Below are 21,328 nucleotides of genomic sequence, written 5' to 3'. Positions count from 1 at the left end.
AGGAGTGAGGGCGCCTCCCGTACTCAGGTACCACCAAAGGTAAGGTAGCGTTAAGTGGCCACGCCCGCGTAGCGAGCCTAGAAACTGGAGACTGACGACTGGACCTTCACTGCCAGACTGGACCTGGCCAAGTGCATCCCATCCCATCCCAATTCCCTTCACCCAACTCCCCCTTCTCAGCCCTATCTTTCTCACCTCAATTTTTACCCCTCGCCTCGCATTGCAAAGCCTGGTCTCGTCTCGTCTCGTCTCGTGCCCAACGACCTCGCCCCAACCCACCTCGCCTCTTTGCAGGCCCCCATCGCGACTTGATCCAGAGCTGGTTCTCGCCTAGCCGTCCCTCACCGCTCTGTTCTCTGCCACCCGAGTACCTTCGTATCCATCATAGATACCCCTTTCGCTTTCGCCGCGTCACATCACCAGCCATCATGGACCCCGAGGGAGCCAGCACGCCTGGCGACGGCCACCGCACCCAGCAGCAGGTCGACAATGCCATCCGCGCCATTCGCGAGAAGAAGCCCCTGCCCGAGATCGACTTCACCATTCATACCATGGAAGATGGCACTCAGGTGAACACCATGGAGCGAGTCTGCAAAGGTACGCTTGATACCCCATCCACGCTACGCTACCCGCCAGCCTCGCCGTCATCGCGAGTCTTGAGCGCTGCGAATCCCCTCGTTTCTCTGCAATCCAGGTTCAACAGGCCTTTGCTGGCGCTAACCTCATTTCCTTGTCACAGATGTCCAGGCCCCCGCCATGTTCACGCCCTCTGACGAGCAATTCTTCGAGGACGAAACCCACACAAAGCCCAACATCAACTTCCTCAAGCAGCACTTTTACCGCGAGGGTCGCTTGACCGAGGAGCAGGCTCTATGGATCATCAAAACGTGCACCGAGGTCCTCCGCGCCGAGCCCAACCTGCTCGAGATGGATGCGCCCATCACCGTCTGCGGTGACGTCCACGGCCAATACTACGACCTCATGAAGCTGTTCGAAGTTGGAGGCGACCCCTCTGAGACGCGCTATCTTTTCCTCGGTGACTACGTCGACAGAGGTTACTTCTCCATCGAGTGCGTCCTGTATCTGTGGTGCTTGAAGATTCACTACCCAAAGACCCTTTGGCTGCTTCGCGGCAACCACGAGTGCCGCCACTTGACCGACTACTTCACCTTCAAGCTGGAGTGCAAGCACAAATACTCCGAGGCCATTTACGAAGCCTGCATGGAGTCTTTCTGCTGCCTGCCCCTGGCTGCTGTCATGAACAAACAGTTCCTGTGCATTCACGGCGGTCTGAGCCCGGAGCTTCACACACTCGACGACTTGCGCAGCGTAAGTATCCCTCTCGCCTCAGCACGCGCATTGCAACTAACAAGATGCCCTCGCAGATTGACCGTTTCCGCGAGCCGCCCACTCAGGGTCTCATGTGCGACATCCTCTGGGCCGACCCTCTCGAGGACTTTGGACAAGAAAAGACCAGTGACTACTTCCTGCACAACCACGTCCGCGGATGCTCCTACTTCTTTTCATACCCGGCCGCATGCGCATTCCTCGAGAAGAATAACCTTCTTTCCGTCATTCGTGCCCACGAGGCGCAAGACGCAGGCTACCGCATGTACCGCAAGACTCGCACCACGGGTTTCCCCAGTGTCATGACCATCTTCTCCGCGCCGAATTACCTCGACGTCTACAACAACAAGGCCGCCGTGTTGAAGTACGAGAACAATGTCATGAACATTAGGCAGTTCAACTGCACGCCCCACCCGTACTGGCTGCCCAACTTCATGGACGTCTTCACTTGGTCTCTGCCCTTCGTCGGTGAAAAGATTACCGATATGCTCATCGCCATCCTCAGCACGTGCTCGGAGGAGGAGCTGAAGGAGGACGCCACTCCGTCGTCCACATCGCCCGGCCCCATGTCGCCACCCCTCTCCGGCGCCTCGCAAGATCCCGAGTCGATCGAGTACAAGAGACGGGCGATCAAGAACAAGATTCTGGCCATTGGTCGTCTTTCGCGTGTATTCCAGGTGTTGCGCGAAGAGTCTGAGCGTGTCACTGAGCTGAAGACCGTCTCCGGTGGCAGACTTCCTGCTGGTACGCTGATGCTGGGTGCCGAGGGTATCAAGAACGCCATCAACACATTCGAGGATGCTCGCAAGGTCGATTTGCAGAACGAAAGGCTTCCCCCCAGCCACGAGGAGGTTGTGAAGCAGCAAGATGAGGACAGGAAGCAGGCACTGGAGAAGGCGGCCGTGGATGCGGCCAACGACAAGAAGCTCCAGCAATTGTCTAGGAGATTGAGCACGTGAGTTACTGTGCAACGCCCCTTTGAATGCCTATGACTAACATATCGATAGCGACCGCAAGAGTCACAAGGGATGAGACGGCAACCCTGGGGTAGAGGTGTTGGTGATAGAAGGCCCGTGGCGGATGATAGCACACTAGGGCGTCAAGGCTTGGTTTGTTTCAACAGATTAGCTCAGCTAGGAAAGCTGGCATACGAATACAATTTCAAAGCATTTCAACTTCAAGTCTTGTTCTTTTGGGTTTGGGTTGATGATCATGTGCCAAAGTTCGTCGTTGCCCAACATAGGTAATATAGCAGAGCAGATGGGGTGAGAGAGCGTAACCCTCCATACATGAGTTTTTCCGGGTGGCTACATCATCCTGATGATTTGATCGCAGGCACCCTCGACAATCTTGTTTTGTTTCTTTCAAGCTGACAGTCAATGTTACACCTCCACCTTGTTCAAAATTGATAGCGTTTTACATTCGCTCACAGCAGGCAGCTTTGTATACCGAAGAACGCGAACGGACCAACAGACTTTAAAAGATTGCCAGAATGTTGGGAGGGCTTCACGCCGTGTTAGCCAATACCAGAAAAAGTCTCCCATCGGAGGGAAAGAAACTCACCTCGCAACCCCGCCGGGGACGTTACACGGCTCGCTCGCGACGAAGAAGCTCCACCGGCCCTCGCGCTTGCACTGGGCGGCGAGGGCCTCGAGGTCGAAGAGCTCGCCGATGGGCATGCCCCAGCCGGCGAGCAGCACCTCGTGCATCCAGTGGCGCGGGTCGCGGTGCGGCCAGCACTCAAAGGAGGGCTGGTCGCCCGCCACGGCGGAGAAGTTGTCCCAGACCCAGCGGAGGGTCTCTTCGGACTGGGCTACGCCGCTAAAAGTTTGCGGGACGGCGGCGCGGAGGGTTTCGAGGTCCGCAGGGGATTTTGCGGCGTGGTGTGCCATGAAGCCTGCGGATGGTTTTTGACTGTCAAGATTTGAAAGTCTGCGTGATGTTGTGTGCGTGATGAGAGAAGTATGGAGTGGGAAAGGGTGCGGGAGGGAGGTTACCTGTGCGGGTTATGAGGATGTCGCCGAACTTGACCTCGGTGCCCTGCGCCTTGAGGCAGGCCTGGAGGTCTGAGATGGGGATGGAGTCGCGGGCGAAGGGGTCGTAGGGGATGTTCTGCTCGAGGCGCCAGGTGTGGTAGTCTACGAGGATGCCTCTGCCGACGATGCCGTGCTTTTGCCACGCTTTCTCGACTGTCAGCTCACGCGTTGATAGTCCTCAAAGCATCAAACCCAGGCTCAATCTTCGAGGACACGAGGTTACTTTATAGAGAAAGAGACAGAAGGGGACACGGATGGACTTTACCTTGGATGCCGTTGACAGTCGACCGTCTGCCGTCGTCGCTCACGGCGTGGACCTCGTCCATGGAGACGCCGTTATAGAACTTCTCCTCCTTTTGGTAGCCAAAGTGGCGGAGTCCGTCCCACTGCGACGAGGACTGCGAGTTGAAAGTCCACTCGTCGTCGTTGACGAAGCGCGGGTGTTTGCGGTAGAGGTCGTGGTGGAAGGCGCGGCGGGCGAAGAAAGGGGCTGGTTGGGCTGTCAGGGACCAGTTGAGAGAGACTCTGTGTCCATCGCCAGTTTGCAATGTTATTGTTCAGGCAAGCTTTGAGTTATGGTATTGAGGCTGTGACGTGGCGGGATGATGATGATGGATGTGCCCCGACTGAGACTGAAGTGAGATTGGTGTTGTTTACCTTGCGCCCGTCTTGATCTCATCCCTCGCAGCGGCGGCGACGCGCTCGTCGGTTAACCTGTTTAGGGATCCCAGCTCGTCCTTGTCGCCGTAGAGGCCCCAGGCGGAGAACCTGGGGTCGTCTTTACCAAGGGGGAGCGATTCGAACGGCGGGATGCCGTTCTCGTTGAGGGAGAACTTTGAGGAGGCGGGCGCCATGGTCTCGTCGGATTTGGGGGAGGAGGTCTGTGTGAGCTGGTTGCCGAGCTGATGTAAACGCTTCATTGCCATGACTCTAGCCTGAGATATTTTGGTTCCTATTGTGGGGTTTGTGTGATTCAACAGTGCTCAAGGTGCGTATGGCTGTGTCTGATTCATGAGAGGCTCACTTGTTCGACGGAGTAGGTGATGTTGTCTTGGGCCTGAGCCCGTCATGCAGGCGCTTCTCCGCACTTTGTGAGGAAAACCGATGTCATTGACGAGTGACATAACCGCCATCCGGTCTCTTATTCCCGGGCAGGACAACATCGTCCGGGAGAGGGGTGCCGTCGTGCAGGACGCATGAAAGTTTGCCGCGCAATTGGCTAGCGGCGGTGATGCGAGGAATTTGATGTTCATGAGAATGAAGACCACGACAATACCGATGGAGACGTTCACGATGGTTATACGATGGTTGATCGGGAGCAACATGCGAACTGACAGCACTCTCATATATGCGTTTCATTCATGTCCAGCGCGAAGAATAAGACCTGAGGTGCTGGAACCTGCACAGGGAGTCGACTTTTGCGTCGTTCATGCTTGAATAATGTTTGAATCAAATTCTGATGCTGAGGGGGAACACATCAGTTCCACTTCCCCTCTATCCTGTCTATTCTAATTCCCCTTCAACTTATCCCAAAATGAGCTCGGGGCCTTTTCGGCTGGTGAGGGTGACAGGACTATCGTATTCCAAACGATTTCGCCGTCGATGTACAGGTTGTACTTGAGGGAGCTCTGCTCACCCTCGGCGAGGTTCTCGATCGTGAGAGAGCCGAACTTGGAATTTCCCGAATGGATATACCTAGAAAAATGTTAATCATTGGCCAATAGGGACCTTGCAATCTGCACTTACTTGAGAGATACATCCTCATCGTCAGTCTGCCTGTAGCTCGGCAAAGGCGACGCGAACTGGTTCAGAGGGCTGCATGAGAACTCGTACGCAGCGGCGCTCTCCGGCCATCTTCCGCCAGCGGGAGGGGGGAACTTGGTAGCCGCAAACTCGTGACGATCGCCAGAGACGACAACAACACCAACGCCCCCTGCGCCGGCATCCCACATGGCTTCGAGAATCCTGCGCCGCTCCACCAGGAAACCTCCCCATGTATCTTTGCGGTTGATGGGCCAGTTTTTGGTGAGGGGAATCGACGAGGCAACAATTTTCCACTTCACTCCCTTGGGCTCGGGCCGGCTCAGCCAGGCGAGGAAGTCTTCCAACTGCTCAGCACCCAGCATCGTCTTCTCCGGGCTGTCGGAAGGAACGTCATTGTCGGACCGGTACGAGCGCGTGTCGAGCATGAAGAAGCTCGCGGGGCCCTGGACGAACTCAAAGTAGGTAGCGCCTCGTCTCCGAAGGTTCGTGGTCCCGGCAACACGGGCAGGAGGTGGGTTGGCCAGCTCCTGGTAGTGGTGCCAAGGTTCAATTGCGGCCCGGTATACACCAGTGGTGTTTGAAGACCAGTCATTGCTAATCTCATGGTCGTCGAGAACGTGGATCCAGCTGAGGTTCTGTGCCACAGGTGCCCAGTCCGGAGAGGCATAGACATGGCGGTACTTCTGGCGATAGTCCTCCTCGTGCTTGCCCTGGCGTTTGGGTACGTCGATGTAAATGAAGTCGCCTAGGAAGAGCATGAACTGAGCCTGCAAGTTGGGCAGAACTCTCGCCAGATGCCGCATGCCCGGAATGGCCAGGGGATGCTCAAAGGGGTCGTATGGGAAGCGCGGGAGGATGCACGAGGTGGACAAGAAAGTAAACTTATTGTCGGCAAAGGCCGACATCTGGCCAGCTCTAGGGGGGGCCACGAACTCGCCGCTGTGGTTGTTTGAAGTTCGCCATTCGTAGACTCTCTGCTGACTGTGCTTGAGGGGGACGGTCAAGGTAGTCGCAAAGTCGGTCGTGTTGTCGGTGAACCTCAATCCACCGCCGAGCTGCCACGTGGGGTTGTCAAAGGGCGGCTGAGGGTCCTTGATATGAATCTCGAGGGTGACGGGCATCTTGTCTTGATCGGGTTCGCGAATGACAAACTTCGCCTCCGTCGGAGAAACGTATCCAAGACGCACAAAGGAGAGGTCATCGACTGGGTGATACTGTCGAACGCGGAATAAGAAGTCGGCCGTCATTGCGACCAGCGCCAGGTTAATTAGGAAGGTCAGGGTGGAAAGAATTGGGCTGGTTGAGCTGGGAGTTCCGGCCAGAAGGGTCTTCAACGGGCTCGACTTGTCCTTGACTATGATGGTCTCTTCGATCTGAATCTCCTCAGCGACGACATGGCCGTTGGTGGCTTCGTCTTCGCCAATTTCCTCTGCAATAGGCTCTTTGATAGTCACATCAACGTCGTCCTCCACCACGTCGTACTTTGGCTCATTGATATAGCCAGACACAAAGGAAGGAACGAATACTGCGAAGAGTGCAAATATGCTCATGGGCACGGCAGCCTACACCATAATCAGCACGACGCGCCGAGACTGTACAGTCAAACGCTGGCGAACAAGTGGAACTTACTGGGCCAGGAAACTAGAGTTGCATCCAATGATTAGCGACTAATTGCCAAAATGGAAATTTGAAGCACGAACCCATCGTAGAAAGAGGTATGATACCACTCTCAACGCGATCGAGGAGGTGGTTGCAATGCGCGTCTGAACCGCCATGACGCCGAGAGGTCCGTTGGAGTGGGTAGGTGTGAAGTGGAAATCAGTCGATCATGTAGGGTAGATGGTGAATTGAGAAGTAGAAGCAAGTAGCTTGCAGGGGTTCGTCGATAAAGAAAAAGAGGTAAGAGCTGCTCCCCTTTCAGCTGGGTATCGGAGAGAAAGGACGAAAGAGCGGAAGAAGCTTGGATAGAAGGAGGCAGTCCGTGAACCTGCCCTTTCAGAGATGGTAGCTCAGCCAGACGTGACGTGACAGCTTAGCTGACCTCTGGAGAGATGAGGTCACTGATTAATGGAATGCCCCATACTCCGTAGGTACCTAAGGTACGCGCTGAAACACTGATGGACGATAACAAGCCACCCTTCCCCGTCTCTGCCATGTGAGCGTGTGGCTGGTGAGATGGAGCTCCCAGCTGGGGACTGGAGGTGCGAAGGTGCCACCTTGCTCTCCGCAGGAGGTCGCTGCCGCTTGGCCCGTGCGTGCTATCAAGGGGCAACCTTACCTGTAGCGGGCGCCAATTTTCCGCGCGCCGAACTTTCAATCGTGGCCCGTTCTAAGTGACCCTTTTGGCGACAGCTTGTCCACAATTCTCTGCTGTCAGAGTCGACGAGAGATACCCTCACGCGCGCACCCAAGACTCCCCACGCAACAGCACATCATGAGGGTATCCGCCATTGCCTGCGGGCTTTTCGCCTGCTTTGTTTCCCAGGTCGCTGCTACTGCATTGACCTACAAGCTCCACGCCAACGAGAAGGCCTGCTTCTACGCCAAGACCCAGAAGGAGAACGAAAAGATTGCCTTTTACTTTGCCGTGCGTCGACACACGCGACTCCACCTCGAACCGCTGCAATAGGCTGACACGATGCGTACAGGTCCAATCTGGTGGCTCTTTTGATATCGACTACACCGTGACGGGACCGGGCAACAAGATCATTCTGGATGGGGCTAAGGAGCGCCAGGGCGACTTTGTCTTCACGGCCCAACAGATGGGCGATTACGAGTTCTGCTTCAACAATGATATGAGTACATTCGCTGAGAAGTTTGTTGACTTTGAGATTGCCGTACGTCGTGGTCCAAGTCCCTACCCCAGAGCAAGCAACAATGCTGATCCCTTGTCAACCTAGGTCGAGAACGAGGTTCGCGCTCAGCTCCCCGCTAAGCCGGGTGCCTCTCCCGAACAGCACACCACCCTCGAGGAGACCATTTTCAAGCTCTCCGGCCAGCTCTCGACCATCTCGAGAGGTCAAAAGTACTTCCGCACCAGAGAGAACCGCAACTTCAGCACCGTCCGCAGCACCGAAGGCCGCATCATTAACTTCAGCATGATCCAGTGCGCCCTCATTGTGCTGATGGGAGCTTTGCAGGTGTTCATCGTTCGCTTCTTCTTCCAGGGCGCACGCAAGGGCTACGTATGAACGGGCAACGACCAAAAGTTATTCTGGATTTCATGCGGCGCGGGGTAAAAGGGGTCACCAGGGACTCGTGTACATCACAAGTAAAAAGAGACATGATGTGGCTCACGGTATGAGATATCTACGACGATCAACATTCAGCGCTGTTGTCATGAAGGTGGGGGAGTCTACGGGTCAACTGGAGCATTCTCTCTTGGAGCACATGTAGCACTGGTACTACGAGTGGACTTGATGAAAGATTTAATGAGTGTCTCCTGAAGCCAAGTGACGCTCTCTGTGATGAGGTAGTGACCGACAGTCAATGATCTTTCGGCACACCGATGGCGCCAGGCTAATGACTTCAATTGCTATCAAACAAACGGTGACCAATTGGTAAGGAACCTCATGTCATCCCCACCAATTTTACCTTACTTAGGCTTCGCACATTCTAGAAGGAGTGATTTGCTGCGTTCTTTCCTCGCATACGTTACCTACATACCTTGGATATCTTTACGCCTTCAGCTCTGCAATTGTATCAGGTGGTAAACATCTGCAATCCACTCCTCCTCCCACCTTTCCCTGAGTGAGAACCGTGGTGAGCAGTCGGCGACGTCTGATTGGCTGTGCATATTGGCTCGTGCACCAGCCACGGCAGGCTGCATGTGGATTGGATCCGCCGTGGTCTGTCCATCTTCGGGCGGCTTAAGCTTCATGAGCTGCGATAGCAACCGTAGCCTTGTCTGCGACCCGGGTAGGTCCTCCAGCGACTCACTCAAACAATTCACAATCTGACACGCAGTTCGCGAAGCAGCAATAATCACATGGACACGAAATTGTACACCAAAGTCCCAGCCGCCGCGACAACGAGCACCACCAAAACAACACACCACCTCCATTGGGGTGGATCGCGACTTGTCAATGCCGAGGGACTCTCGCCGCAGCTCCAAACACCCAAAGAACCACAAACAGCCAAAGGAGGAATGGTTCACGATTAAGGACATCCTACAAGAACGTCGACGCAACTCTAATATTGAATATCTGGTCGATTGGGAAGACAACCCGGAAACCGGCGAGCGATATAGTCCCACGTGGGTAAGTCTATTAGTGGCCCTCCATGTCCATCTGAGCGGCTGCTGACTCGATATAGGCCCCCAGCAAGGACGTGACTTCGAAAGCGATATTCGATTGGAGAAGGAAGCTCGACCTCGTCTATCAGGAGGATCACCCCACGCCCTCAAGACAATCTGTATCGCAAGACGTCGAAGCTGCGGCACAAGAGGGCCCATTGGCGCGTACTTTGTCCACCAGCTCGATTGAGAGTAGTCAGCCCGTGCAGATAGGGAACAAACGCAGGAGACCTCAGTCTAAGCAGCAGTCGGAAGACCCTCAGGATCCAGATTCGGAATCCGACCTGAACCCACCCCAGCAGAAGCGATACCCTAGTGAGGTTCCTTCGTTGCTATCGTCGGCGTCAGAGGGTGACACAGATGCCGCTTCGGATGTTCTAATCAACACCACGGCTAGATTTTTCGTGGCCATTCCGTCCAAGGCAGATCGCGACTATTCAGAGTATATCAGCATATCGGGCTCGCAGGGCTCGACCTCGCTTGGTTCTCAACCCATATCGGCTCTCGAAGACGAGGACAGTCAAGTGGTGATTCCAGAGAATCTCAGTCAAAGGACTATCCCCGACTCTCAGGAATACTCAGCATTCAGTACCCAGGACTCGCCATTTCCCAGCAAACAAGTAGCCTTGACTAACAACAACAACAAAGCGGGCGCCAATACTGAGCGTGAAATCTCGGATTCGCAAAAGCAGTCTAGCCTCAGGACTTCCCTGAGTAAGTCTACGGATTCCCAGGCCCGACTTCTCAGTGCACCGGATCACCATTCACACTTCTTTTTCCGCCGGACGCCCTTACAGTCCCCTCATCCGGCATCTTCTCAGGATCGCCCACCGGAGCCAGTGTCATCGGGCTACATCCCTTTAACGCAGAACAGCCCTGAACCAAGTCAGGGTCCAAGCTGTGGCCTTTACCCAGCTTCACCTTTGCGTCCTCACTCCATTGCAGGGTCTACAGCATCGCAGCCACCTCGACACGCCTCACGTGAACACGACTCTCTGCCTTCTGTCTCTGATAGGTCAATTCCATCTCATCAGGTTGACGAGCTACGGACAGTCGATCAGGCTGAACACTCCACAAATCGTTTGGCTAGTGGTGGCTATCCTCGGGAATCACAGTCAGCCAGGACGCCTATTTTCCTGACCCAGCCTGCCTTTGATTTTGACACCTCAACCTCCCAGGCGTCTTCGTCGGCTAAGAGCACCTCGAGCAACTCCGAGCGACGGACACAAAACCAGAAGTGGGCGACCGAACGAATCATTGCCTGCTCTGATACACACAGTCGTCCCAGCCAGAGCGCGCAAGCTGCCCAAGTTGTTCAGCCTCTCCCAGATATTTCGGCAAACAAGAGCAGCTCCGAAGAGCCTGTGGTCCCCGACACCGTTCGCCGAAGACCTTCACGCACGCTACGCTTTGGTGTCACACTTGCTAGCTCAGAGTCTCCTCAACTCGCTTCTTCCGAGGCTATCGCCACTGCGTCATCACACCGCGGCGAGGACGAGAATACCGAGGCCGGAACTTTCCAGACTACCTTTGAAAGACGGTCACTCCCCCCTGATCTCTCATCACCCAAAAAATCTCAGGAGGCCGGGATCTCTGATCGGCCGATCAATCTACCACCGGCCATGGATACCTCGGGCGACGAACCACTCTCGGCGATAGAGGAGCTGATGAGAATCCAAGAAGCTGCGTTGCAAGGCACATTGGCCGAGGCAGGATTGACGAGTCCTACGACTCAATCAGCTCTGATTCGCGAGGATGGCCCTTCGATGGGTGACGCCGCCGACCTCGCTTTCTCGGCGCCTGTAGCCCACCCATCCATCCAAATCAACTCGCAGCCACCTCTCACAGGAGACTGGAATATGGGGGAGCCAGTCACGTCGTCTACAGATATGCCTGGACTATCCGGTGCACCTGTAGGGCCAACAATGGGGCCTCTGTTCGCCGAAGAGCATCAAACAGCGAGCATGGGAGACATCTTTCCCGGAAATCTCATGCCGCCCGAATCAGCTGAGCAGCTGCCAATCACCATATCTCCTTCAGACATCAGCAGATCAGTCGAGCCCGAAGAGGCCTCAAACACACTGCCTCAGCACGATGAGCAGCCTATGGACATGCTGCCGGAGGACCAGACCACCGCAGGCGACCAGAGCACTGCAACTTCGCCGGATGTTGAAGAGCCATTTCCTTCGGGCCCCCCAACGGCGGTGGATCAAAGTGAATACTTGGTCACGCTCTCGTTCCCAGCCAACATTCGTCCCTTGTATCGGAGCACCATCAAGGGTTACCGCCACGTCATTGAGCAGTTCACCACGTACATGCAGTCCGAGGACGATGAGCCCGATCAGAAGACGGTGGGGGCCATTGAAAGAATGCTCAATGAGCTTCGCGACATTTGCGACATGCCTGCGCCTCTCGACGGTACTTCGATCGATGCCTTGTCCGCAGAAGACCTCAAGAAGCATGCCATGGGTACCAACAGCAAGTTCTTCTTCGTGGGCAGATTCCTCGAGCGACTGCAGACAAGCCACAAGAGGATCCTCATTATCGCGCGTGACATCAACATCATTGGGTACCTCGAAGCTATCGTCGGAACCGGGGAGATGGCATACTCCCTGAAGGGTCTGCATGAGCTGGAAAGCCAGGACGAGCATTCTCTGCTCGTTGTTATCGTGCACTCCGAACAGCCTCTCGTTGACGACCTGAGCGACTTTGACGTTGTCATTGGATTCGACAACGGGGTCATGCAAACAAACCTTTTGAACCAATGGGCGAAGTTGAGCGGCAAGAAGCCAATGCTGCTGAGGCTCACCACAACGTGCTCTATTGAACATCTGGAATTGCTATTGCCGGCGGATTTTAAGGGTTTGGTGCGACAAAATGCGCTATGTATCTCCGTTTGTCAGTCAAGGAAGACCGCGTATATGGACGAAGGAGATACCCAGGGGGTGATGATTGATCACTATGCTGCTTCGTTTGCCAACCAAGCAATCTTTCCTGATCCCAGCTTCGACTGGGACCCTGAGCTTGTGCCCTCTTCCGTTCTTGATTTGTACTCCAGCAGCCAACCTGAGAGTCAGGTGGAGGAGCTGACGACCCGCAAGCGCAAAACTGTGAGTTGCCTTTCTGTCTTGCAGTGTTGCCTTTCTGTCTTGCAGTATCAGTACTAACCGGGTTCAAATCTAGGATGGCGGTTCGCAGCAACTTGTCAAGCGCCTTCGAGTGAGCCCTCTCCCAGGACAAGACGCAGGGGACATTGACGCGGTAGTTCAAAGCCAACTGAACCCTGACCCGTCACGCCTGCATATCCAAACGACGCAAGGGTACCTGGACACTCTGACGAACAAGGTGCGGAGCGTTGATTCGATCCAACGTGAAAAGTGAGCTGACGAAAGAATAGGTATCTGAACTCGAGCATCATCTAGAGGAGAAGATTGTTTTGGAATCCAACCTCCGAAAGCAGATTATCAGCCTTTCGAAGAGGGTCAAGAGCCACGATGAGACCACCAATATTATCCAGGAGGCACACATGGCCGCGCTTCGGGAACGAGCCAAGTTCGAGGCCGAGCGCGACGAGGCGCAGAGAAAGGAAGCACAGGCCTGGGAGAAGAGCCGCCAGTGGCAAGACAAAGCACAAGCTTTGGAAGAGGAGCTCAAGGTGAAGAGTGCCACTCTTGACAAAGCCCTCGTCAATGCCGGCACCGTCGCGACGGAGACCTTTGAGCAGAAGACGACTGAGCTTGAAAAGGCTTTGGCCAAGGTGGCGGAGCTGGAGAAGAAGCTCGAGAGTCGTGACGGCGAGCTCGGATACGCAAGAGACGCATACCAGACGGCCAACCATTCCAACAGCGAGCTCTCCCGAGAGAACCGTGAGCTCAAGGAACAGGTTGCTGCGATACAAGAGTCGGTCCCAGGTAACCTCGCGCAAGTTCTGAACGTCAATGCCAATGCCGGAGAGCAGGTCAAGGAGATGCAGAGGCAGATCGCGGAGACGAAGGCCATCACCAAGGATCGGGAGAAGGAGCTCGCGCGTGTGGAGAAGGAGCTTAGAGCGCTGAAGAACGGACGCAGAGAGACGAGGCAGCAAAGCGTACCCCGAAGCCCGAGATTGAGCGTGATGAGTCCGAGAACGGGACGCGCCGCGGGTGGTTCGGCCAGCAGAGGAGCTTCGCCCACGCAGCACGAGTCTGCCGGTGGTACGCCCGCTGGCCTGCAGTTCTTCAACACTCCGGCCAACAACAGATGGCCCCATTTGCGAGACTGAGTTTGGCGAGGGCCTAACTTTCATATGAGAAGGGGTCGTGTTTTGATTAAACTGTTATTGAGGGCCGGTCATGATCCCTACCTAGAGAAGATACCATTGAGAGGTCGCTGTGTTTTGATGCTTGGCTCTGAGGATTTCGATCGAGCTGGACACGTTGATAGATAGCCAAACGCTGCGGCAAGACCCTCTTGATATCCTGGTGATGAGTCAACGCTTTGTTTGAGAAAATGTCGCTTGGCAACATATGACTATAGGCATCAAGACGTTGCATTCCCGTAACGTCGGAATGCAGGTCCCCGTATTCCCCACTGAATTGACTCAATTGCTTGCTCAGCATCATGACCCTCTGTCCTGGATTATGACAGCGGCGCGGCAAAGCCCGACGGAAGTGCAAGTCAGGTTGAACAAGTCAGATTGAGCAGAGGCCTAAGATGGTACATGGGACTTGATTGAAATCACACTACCAGAAAACTCCCCCGTTCTATCAGCTTCACAGACTCACACACACGCGGCAAGCAGACTTTGTTGGGTTTGCTTTCCCGTTCCTCTTTCCATTCCCCCTGTAGAATATACAAGTTGGTTTAGTTAATGTTTGGCCCTGGCGTCGGTTCAATGGTTCGATGGCCCTCCTTGCGTTTCCCCCTTTCATATGCTGGATTAGGGAAAACTTAGTTCTTCTCCTCGGGGTAGATGTCCTCCTTCAGAGGAACGCCGAGCTCTTCCCTCAGGGGCTTGAGCTCCTCGAGGTACTGCTCGTACTGGCCCTTGTTCTCGACCTTGGCCTTGACGCCTGTGTATGTGAGAGGCAAACGTCAGTCAAAATTCCAGTCGTTTAATTTGTGCACGGTTGCAGAAGTAACAAAACAGTAACCCGGTGCCCGGGCCTGAGGGAGATGGAAAATCGGTGCACATTGCATGGGTGCAACGACTAGATGGATTGGGGAGAGGAATGCGTACCCTCGAAAATGCGGACGGCGGTAGCGAAGTCGTTGACGCGACGGGCGGCCTTCAGGGCGGCGGCGACGACGGAGGGAGAGGGGACCAAGTCGTAGGCGAAGGCGTTGTTGAGGTTGCGCTGTTGGTGCGGAAAAGAGAGAGTCAGCCTCGCCCCATCAGACCACTTTGCCGGGGGGACTAGGTTCAGATCCCGAGGGTATTGTCAGAGGCCGTGTTCTAGCGTACCTGAAGCTCGAAAACGTCCTGGACGCCATCGAATTCCTTTTCGAATCTGGGTCCAAAAGTTAGCGGTGCCAATTGAGAAGGGCAATCGAGGGTCGAGGGGGATCAATGGCTTTGTCGGGCGCGGAGGGCGGGGGAGATGGAGATGGAGATGGTGGCATGATGGAGGCCCAATCCTTCCAACATCCCTATCTTCCCTCTCGCCCGAAGTTCCCTCCAACCGCAAGGTCCTCCTCCTTAACCCCCCCCCCCCCCCAATTCAAAGATCCAAGTATCTGCTCACCTTGCGCTGAACTCTTCAAAGGTCTCCTCGGCGTGTTCGCCGGAGCGCAGGCGGGCGCTGGTGCTGAAGTTGCTGGCGGCCGGGACACCCGCAACGATGGGCAGGAGCATGCCGGAACGGGCGACGAGCGGCTGGCGGATGGGGTTCGCGCGGAAGAAGCTGGTCGAGCCGCGGGCGGCGACGCGGAGGATGGAGGCAGACATTTTCGGCGGTTGTGGTGATTAGAGAGGAGAGCGGGTCGACCGAAGGAGAGGAAGGAGATCCGGTGCGGCGGTGTTGGCGTCTGTGACGTTGGAGGACTATTTTTTTTCGCGAGCAAGCTACGGGCGTTTCGTTCGGGATTGAATCGGATGATGTGGTGTTGGCGTTGGTAGGCACGAAAAAGGATTGGATTCTGCGAGATTTTGATTGGATGACTAAGCGGTAGCTGTTGCTTGGGAGCCAGTAGCTGGAGCTCCAGGCCGTGCGAATTGGTTTGACTTAGGCTGCATCGTATGTAGCTTCACGTGGATAAACACAGTAAAGCTCTACTTCGCACGGCTGTCCATTATCAGGCCACTGTGGACGAGTCTCCCCCGAATCTGGAAATGGTCATACTCATCCTCCAACCTCTCACTGGTCCCCCAGGTGCACACCAGAAACAGAGATCCTTGGTAGATCTATGGTTTCTTCACCTCTCCCCTGGGGAAGTGACAGTCCATTGGGAACGCCCATTGGTAACGCGCGACTACGGGGGTTTTGTTCGGGTCTCCTCAGGCCCCGGGGTTCCCGCAATGGCACAGAGTACAATTCCCCGGGCCGGAGTTGGGAGCAAACTCGAGGCTCCGTTGCACCGACCGTCCCATCCTCCCGCCTGCTCGTTGTCACGTTCACACGCTGCACGGCTCTTCCTAAAGGGGGAAGTGCTGATTGGGACGGTAGGAGGAGAAGCCACGGGGCCGGAGCTGGCCGGACCAAGAAGCCGGAGATTGTGACGGCATCCAGCACGTCCCATCGATGATCGTGGGAGCAGCTGATTAGTCTCTAGAGGTCAATTGGGCCGGGGCCGAGGCACAATTTTTTTATTGACCCTCTTTCTCTTGCATAGGTATCCGTACAGATACAGACGAAACTGACTCTCGCCCGCGTCGCCCGCGACCTCTGCGCTGGGCAGCTGGCCGTCGACTTGCAATTGGCAACGTAGCCTAAACTTCCGAGATTGCAATGCGCATTACGAGCAGTCCAGGTACTCGGTACATGCGGCCGTGACGCTTGTTTTGGGGCTAGGTTGAGTTGGCAGTGGGTTAGCCCGACAGGTAACTGTACCTTGTCCAGCGTAACCCAAGATTCTCCAACAACCTGCTGGAAGTTCAACGGCCCGCCCGGCATTGTCTGGCAGGTCAGGCAGGTGACAGCATTGCTATGCTATACTCGCCCTCTGCAGGACATCTTATGATGGTACCAAGGTAAGAACAGGCATTGGGGCACCGCAGTATCCGAACAGTGGAAGCACAGCCGGAGCATCTATCCAGTCAATCAAGAGGATGACTAAAGAACGACGTACGGCCTTCTACGGCATCTCGTTTCCCGTCCGTCTACTTTTCCCCAGGCTCCCGCTGTTACAACGAGTTGACCGGTGACATAGTAGGGTCACGTGCTGACCTATTCGCTCCTTGGAAACCTCAACTGGACCCGATGGAGGACCAGGAACCCAAATGAGCATAAGCCCAGGCACGGCCCATGATTGGCTGCGCTAAGGTCCGACAGCGAATCACATGCTGCACGATCAAATGAGGGCCGCGAAAAAGGCTGCGCGACAAGTACAGGGTACCTTGACCTTCTCGATCGGAATTTTCCCCTTTTGACCATTTCAACAACTTTTTGCATCGCTGCTGCTGCTCGTGTCCTCCCCGTCCTCCTTTCCCTCCTCATAAACCATCTCGTGCCCGTGGCGTTGCCGTTGTCTGACTACCTCTCTTCCGATCCCCCGCCCTCAATTCTCCAGACTTTCATCGGGTGTCCTGCGGCGGGTAGAGAGAGCGTTTTGCCATTGTCTCTTCCGTTCTTCTGTTTTTCTCGTCACTCCTTAGGCTCTGCCTTTTTTCTGGATCGTGTCGATCGAACGCTCTGCCGCCGCGCCGCGTGCTGCATTGCTGAGTAGAACAACCTCTCCTCCCTCCACCACCTCCATCCCATCAATCCGCGTCTTCCGTGTCGAGTCCACAGAGCAATCGCCATCGAAAGACCCACGGTAACCGAAAGACCTTGTCGCAAATCTTCGCAAGTAGATAATCGCGCCACAACACCAACTTTCATCGTTCTCGTCTCCTCCTCTCCCCCCGAGCTCGACGGAAAAACGCCAATCTTCAAGATGGCCACTCAAGCACCCTCCTCGTTCTACGAGCAATTGCCTCTTCCCACGCTCGACCGCCCCTTTGGCATTCATCTATGGCCTCTTCTCGACAAGGTCTGGACTCCCATCGTGGGCTACCCCGTGAGCGAGTTCAGATTCCAGCCGGGCATCACGCCCATGTCGACCATCAAGTCGGCCGGCATCTTCGTCATCATCTACTACACCATCATCTTTGGAGGTCGCGAGTGGATGCGCAACCGTGAGCCGTACAAGCTCAAGGGTCTTTTCCTCGCCCACAACTTGATCCTCACCCTCATCAGCGCCGGTCTCCTCGCTCTCTACATTGAGGAGCTCCTGCCCACTGTTGTTCGCGGGGGTATCTTCCACGCCATCTGCCACACCGAGGGCGGCTGGACCCAGCCTCTCGTTGTCCTTTACTACGTAAGTACCATCGACTCGCGCATTGTTGACGGCAGCTGACAAGCCTAGATGACCTACCTCACCAAGTACATGGAGTTGCTGGACACTGTGTTCTTGTTTCTCAAGAAGAAGCCTCTGAGTATGCCCACGACCGAGATCCCCAGCCTTGTGTAACGCTCAACACTAACACTATGCAGCGTTCCTCCACTGCTATCACCACGGCGCGACTGCTCTCCTCTGCTACACCCAGCTGATTGGCTCGACTGCCGTCTCATGGGTTCCCATCACCCTCAACCTCGGCGTCCACGTTGTCATGTACTGGTACTACTTCCAGAGTGCTCGCGGCGTCCGCATCTGGTGGAAGGAGTGGGTCACTCGCTTCCAGATCATCCAGTTCATCATCGATCTCGGTAGGCTACACGTTCACGTCCCACGCATCCTAGGGACGCATTGCTAACCGTCGCAGGCTTCGTGTACTTCGCCTCGTACACCTACTTCACCTCGACCTACTTCCCCTGGATGCCCAATGCCGGCGAGTGTGCCGGTGAGGAGTTTGCCGCCTTTGCTGGTATCGGTATCCTCAGCTCCTACCTCGTCCTCTTCATCTCCTTCTACCTCGCAACCTACAAGAAGGGCGGCAAGTCCCAGACCCGCAAGTCTCTTCGCCGCATGAGCCAGGCTCCCCTCCCCGATCCCCACGCCGTTGCCTCGGCTGTCGCCGGCCACTCCAACGGCAGCGCCAAGGCCAGCGGAGCCAAGGCCAACGGCTCTACTCCTCGATCCCGCAAGGCGTAAAACACTTGGCATTCTTGCTGCTGTCCCCCTCTGTGGAGTGTATATACACGGGTGACCGTACAGGCATTTGAGGGTCTTTATGCCGATATGTAAACGGCTTACACGTTTGGATGTGAGAGGACAACATTCTTGGCTTGACGGCATGCCGGGCCGCGCGACCACGACTTTTTTGAGGCGCGGCCTCTTTTTACAACTGTGTATTACTGCATTGTTCCCACGCTACTGGCGAGGAACACTTTGAAAACGAAAAAGAGCCTGCTGTGGCGAGCAGTGGGCTTACAGTCGGACGTGTATGACGACCTGGGAGGCTGACGACGTTTGTATGTTTGTGCCTTTGGCGAACTGGGGGTTGGCTTTGGTGGGCATCATTGCAGAAAAGACGAAACGATCTCTGGGCGAGCAGCAAAAAGGCCACGCTCTCTCGCCCGGGAGGAACAAACTTAGAACATTTGTAATTTTCCTTGTGTTTCTTTGTGTCATAGATGGAGCGGCTGTCGCCTCAGCTTTGTGGGACGCCGCTCAATGATACTAATACTCATTCACCACAATGCAGACCTGTCTCTGGCTGGTGTGAAATGAGCAGTTGGCATCTTGCAGGCTCCCCTTGGTAGGACTCGGCGGTGTGGTCACGCCTGGCCAAAGGGTCCGTCCTCATGGTACGTTTTATCATTTTTCTTTCTCTTCCCTCCCCCTCAAAATGATGAGTCCTACACGTTACCCAGCTCACTCAGACGCACCAATGTGCGGTTGCTGAGAAAACGTTTGATCACGTCTGATTTCTTGGACACCTTTTGTTTCTTTCCAGGACTTTTATGCTCGACCATGAAGCTGACTGTCGTTCAGGGGTATCCGCCGAGCTGCACAATGAGACTCAGTTTTTGATGAATGGGCTGTAATCAGTAGAAGAATACGATAAGATTTACTAGATATTCGGTGACGGTGATGCTGACTGGCTTGTTGATACTTTTGAAGAGACTCTGGGCTTCCGTTGCACTAGATAATGTGGGTTAGATGAGACGGCCCATGAGTAAAGAGACGGTTGATAGATGTGTTGCCTTGGACGGCCATGTTTCCATCCCAGGCCTAGGGTCGCCAGAGCCCTGGGCCTGGTCCCATTCCACTCCTGCAGTCGAGGAGCGTCACTCGACACGAAGCTGCTCAGAGATGCTTACGGTGCCTATCCCACCTCCGTGGTATTCAGTGACCATCTTGCCGCCTATTTTCCTTCTGGTGTATGGTGTGTAGTTCAATCGAGACATGGAGCATCTCACGACCTGTCATTTGGACCGGGTCTTGACAGAATGCTTTTGGGAAAGTTGTTGGTTTCATCAGCACCACATAGTTACCTCTGGGTACAAGGTAAGCTCATTTGCATTACTCAATGCTTCACTGCTCTTCCTTTATACGTGTAGCGGTGATGATGTGTTCAGGGAGGTGTAGTATCTTGAAGGGCATCTCTTCCTCACATTGTCGGTGGCGACGAGCCCCTTTGTTCGCAGAACGGTGTCGTCTCCCTGTGTCACACCGAGGCTATCGCTACGAGCTGCACCTTCCGTCCCATTCCCTAGAAAAGCATGATACTTGGAGACCAAAAACGCATCTAGTCCTCAACCACAAGTTCAGCAATGATGCAGGCCTCTTTGGTCTAGTTGATAAAACAAGCGATGCAGTAGTCGTATGTATAGGGCCATAAATACTACTACTGACTACCGGGTTCGAGTCCTATATTTGCCTTGTGGTGCGGCAAGCTCGGGTAGCGCGGGCTCTCTCCTGAACAGGAGAGATTGAGCGTCGAAAAGAAATCTTCTTTTTTGACACTTTTTTGGTCATGGTTTCATTATCTTTGATATTGCTTTCTGCGAAAATTTGAACTGGACCATACGGTGAGGTGGACAGGGTGGTGCTGACTTTTGGGTCGTGGTGGGACGAAAGATTGCGACTTGCTCCCTTTTCCTGGCCGCGCGCCTCAAGTTGAGTACATACTGATGATGTTTGACCCCCAGGTGGAGATTGTAGACCTGTAGAGCAATTCAAAGTTGATTTCCGATTCCATCGGTCACCATCATGATGCACACGCAATCCAACCCCTTCCCTCAGGCCTCACGAAAACCGTCAGGAAGTGAAGCAAGTACAAGGCTTTCGTCTTGTCGAAGCTATTGGGTCCTCAAAAAGGCAGCGTCGCTCGGGCTCATGGATCAGTCACCAACTCCGGATCATGATAGAATTTCGTCTCGGATGCCCGCAACGTAAGAACGGCACTTTGTAGAGCAGACCGAGGGGCGTTACATTCTGCTCCCCTCTGAAATAGAAAAGACAGTTCCCATACGAACGAACCTCCCCATTTCCGATGGCTTGGTTTCCAAACGGCAAGCAAGGGGGCCCAGTCAAGCAGGCTTTACTCGTCGGTCAGGGGTTCATGTGAGCGGACGGCCAGCAGCACTTGGGGTCGGTCGGTCAGCCCATGTCAGTCGAGGTCTTCGGCGGCAGTTCTTCAGGATCATCTCGTCAAAAGCCTATCCTCAACTGCCCAGGTTAGTCGCCACCGGCTGAGAATATTCACGACATTAGCTCAAGGCCTGCGCCCGTTCCTGAATACCCATCTCGACATTCACAGCAC

At 54.9% G+C, this 21,328-nt stretch overlaps 7 protein-coding genes across 7 annotated transcripts; 4 read left to right on the top strand and 3 right to left on the bottom strand.

Moving 5' to 3' along the window:
• Positions 1 to 428: 428 nt before the first annotated feature.
• CORC01_01970 (calcineurin-like phosphoesterase) lies at positions 429 to 2,379 on the top strand (the record flags this gene model as incomplete). The annotated part of the gene is made up of 4 exons (XM_022613623.1): positions 429 to 597; positions 740 to 1,329; positions 1,386 to 2,302; positions 2,355 to 2,379. 4 exons carry the CDS (start codon positions 429 to 431, stop codon positions 2,377 to 2,379), a joined length of 1,701 nt encoding a protein of 566 aa, XP_022480007.1.
• A 444-nt stretch (positions 2,380 to 2,823) lies between these two features.
• CORC01_01969 (uncharacterized protein) lies at positions 2,824 to 4,309 on the bottom strand (the record flags this gene model as incomplete). Its single annotated transcript, XM_022613622.1, has 5 exons — positions 2,824 to 2,851; positions 2,911 to 3,244; positions 3,345 to 3,536; positions 3,649 to 3,908; positions 4,041 to 4,309. 5 exons carry the CDS (start codon positions 4,307 to 4,309, stop codon positions 2,824 to 2,826), a joined length of 1,083 nt encoding a protein of 360 aa, XP_022480006.1.
• A 582-nt stretch (positions 4,310 to 4,891) lies between these two features.
• CORC01_01968 (PhoD-like phosphatase) lies at positions 4,892 to 6,922 on the bottom strand (the record flags this gene model as incomplete). The annotated part of the gene is made up of 4 exons (XM_022613621.1): positions 4,892 to 5,078; positions 5,130 to 6,709; positions 6,777 to 6,788; positions 6,848 to 6,922. 4 exons carry the CDS (start codon positions 6,920 to 6,922, stop codon positions 4,892 to 4,894), a joined length of 1,854 nt encoding a protein of 617 aa, XP_022480005.1.
• A 659-nt stretch (positions 6,923 to 7,581) lies between these two features.
• On the top strand, positions 7,582 to 8,338 carry CORC01_01967 (emp24/gp25L/p24 family/GOLD; the record flags this gene model as incomplete). The annotated part of the gene is made up of 3 exons (XM_022613620.1): positions 7,582 to 7,734; positions 7,796 to 7,984; positions 8,048 to 8,338. The coding sequence occupies 3 exons, from the start codon at positions 7,582 to 7,584 to the stop codon at positions 8,336 to 8,338; spliced, it is 633 nt and encodes a 210-aa protein (XP_022480004.1).
• Positions 8,339 to 9,232: 894 nt separating this feature from the next.
• On the top strand, positions 9,233 to 13,702 carry CORC01_01966 (uncharacterized protein; the record flags this gene model as incomplete). Its single annotated transcript, XM_022613619.1, has 4 exons — positions 9,233 to 9,406; positions 9,462 to 12,551; positions 12,625 to 12,786; positions 12,839 to 13,702. 4 exons carry the CDS (start codon positions 9,233 to 9,235, stop codon positions 13,700 to 13,702), a joined length of 4,290 nt encoding a protein of 1,429 aa, XP_022480003.1.
• A 668-nt stretch (positions 13,703 to 14,370) lies between these two features.
• On the bottom strand, positions 14,371 to 15,367 carry CORC01_01965 (cytochrome c oxidase subunit Va; the record flags this gene model as incomplete). The annotated part of the gene is made up of 4 exons (XM_022613618.1): positions 14,371 to 14,492; positions 14,660 to 14,777; positions 14,885 to 14,930; positions 15,165 to 15,367. 4 exons carry the CDS (start codon positions 15,365 to 15,367, stop codon positions 14,371 to 14,373), a joined length of 489 nt encoding a protein of 162 aa, XP_022480002.1.
• A 2,147-nt stretch (positions 15,368 to 17,514) lies between these two features.
• CORC01_01964 (GNS1/SUR4 family protein) lies at positions 17,515 to 18,711 on the top strand (the record flags this gene model as incomplete). The annotated part of the gene is made up of 4 exons (XM_022613617.1): positions 17,515 to 17,937; positions 17,986 to 18,055; positions 18,114 to 18,326; positions 18,383 to 18,711. The coding sequence occupies 4 exons, from the start codon at positions 17,515 to 17,517 to the stop codon at positions 18,709 to 18,711; spliced, it is 1,035 nt and encodes a 344-aa protein (XP_022480001.1).
• Positions 18,712 to 21,328: the final 2,617 nt, after the last annotated feature.

The sequence above is a fragment of the Colletotrichum orchidophilum genome (assembly GCF_001831195.1).
Source record: "Colletotrichum orchidophilum strain IMI 309357 chromosome Unknown Scaffold_10.1, whole genome shotgun sequence".
Taxonomy (NCBI): domain Eukaryota; kingdom Fungi; phylum Ascomycota; class Sordariomycetes; order Glomerellales; family Glomerellaceae; genus Colletotrichum; species Colletotrichum orchidophilum.
This window is presented reverse-complemented; position numbering and strand designations above follow the sequence as displayed.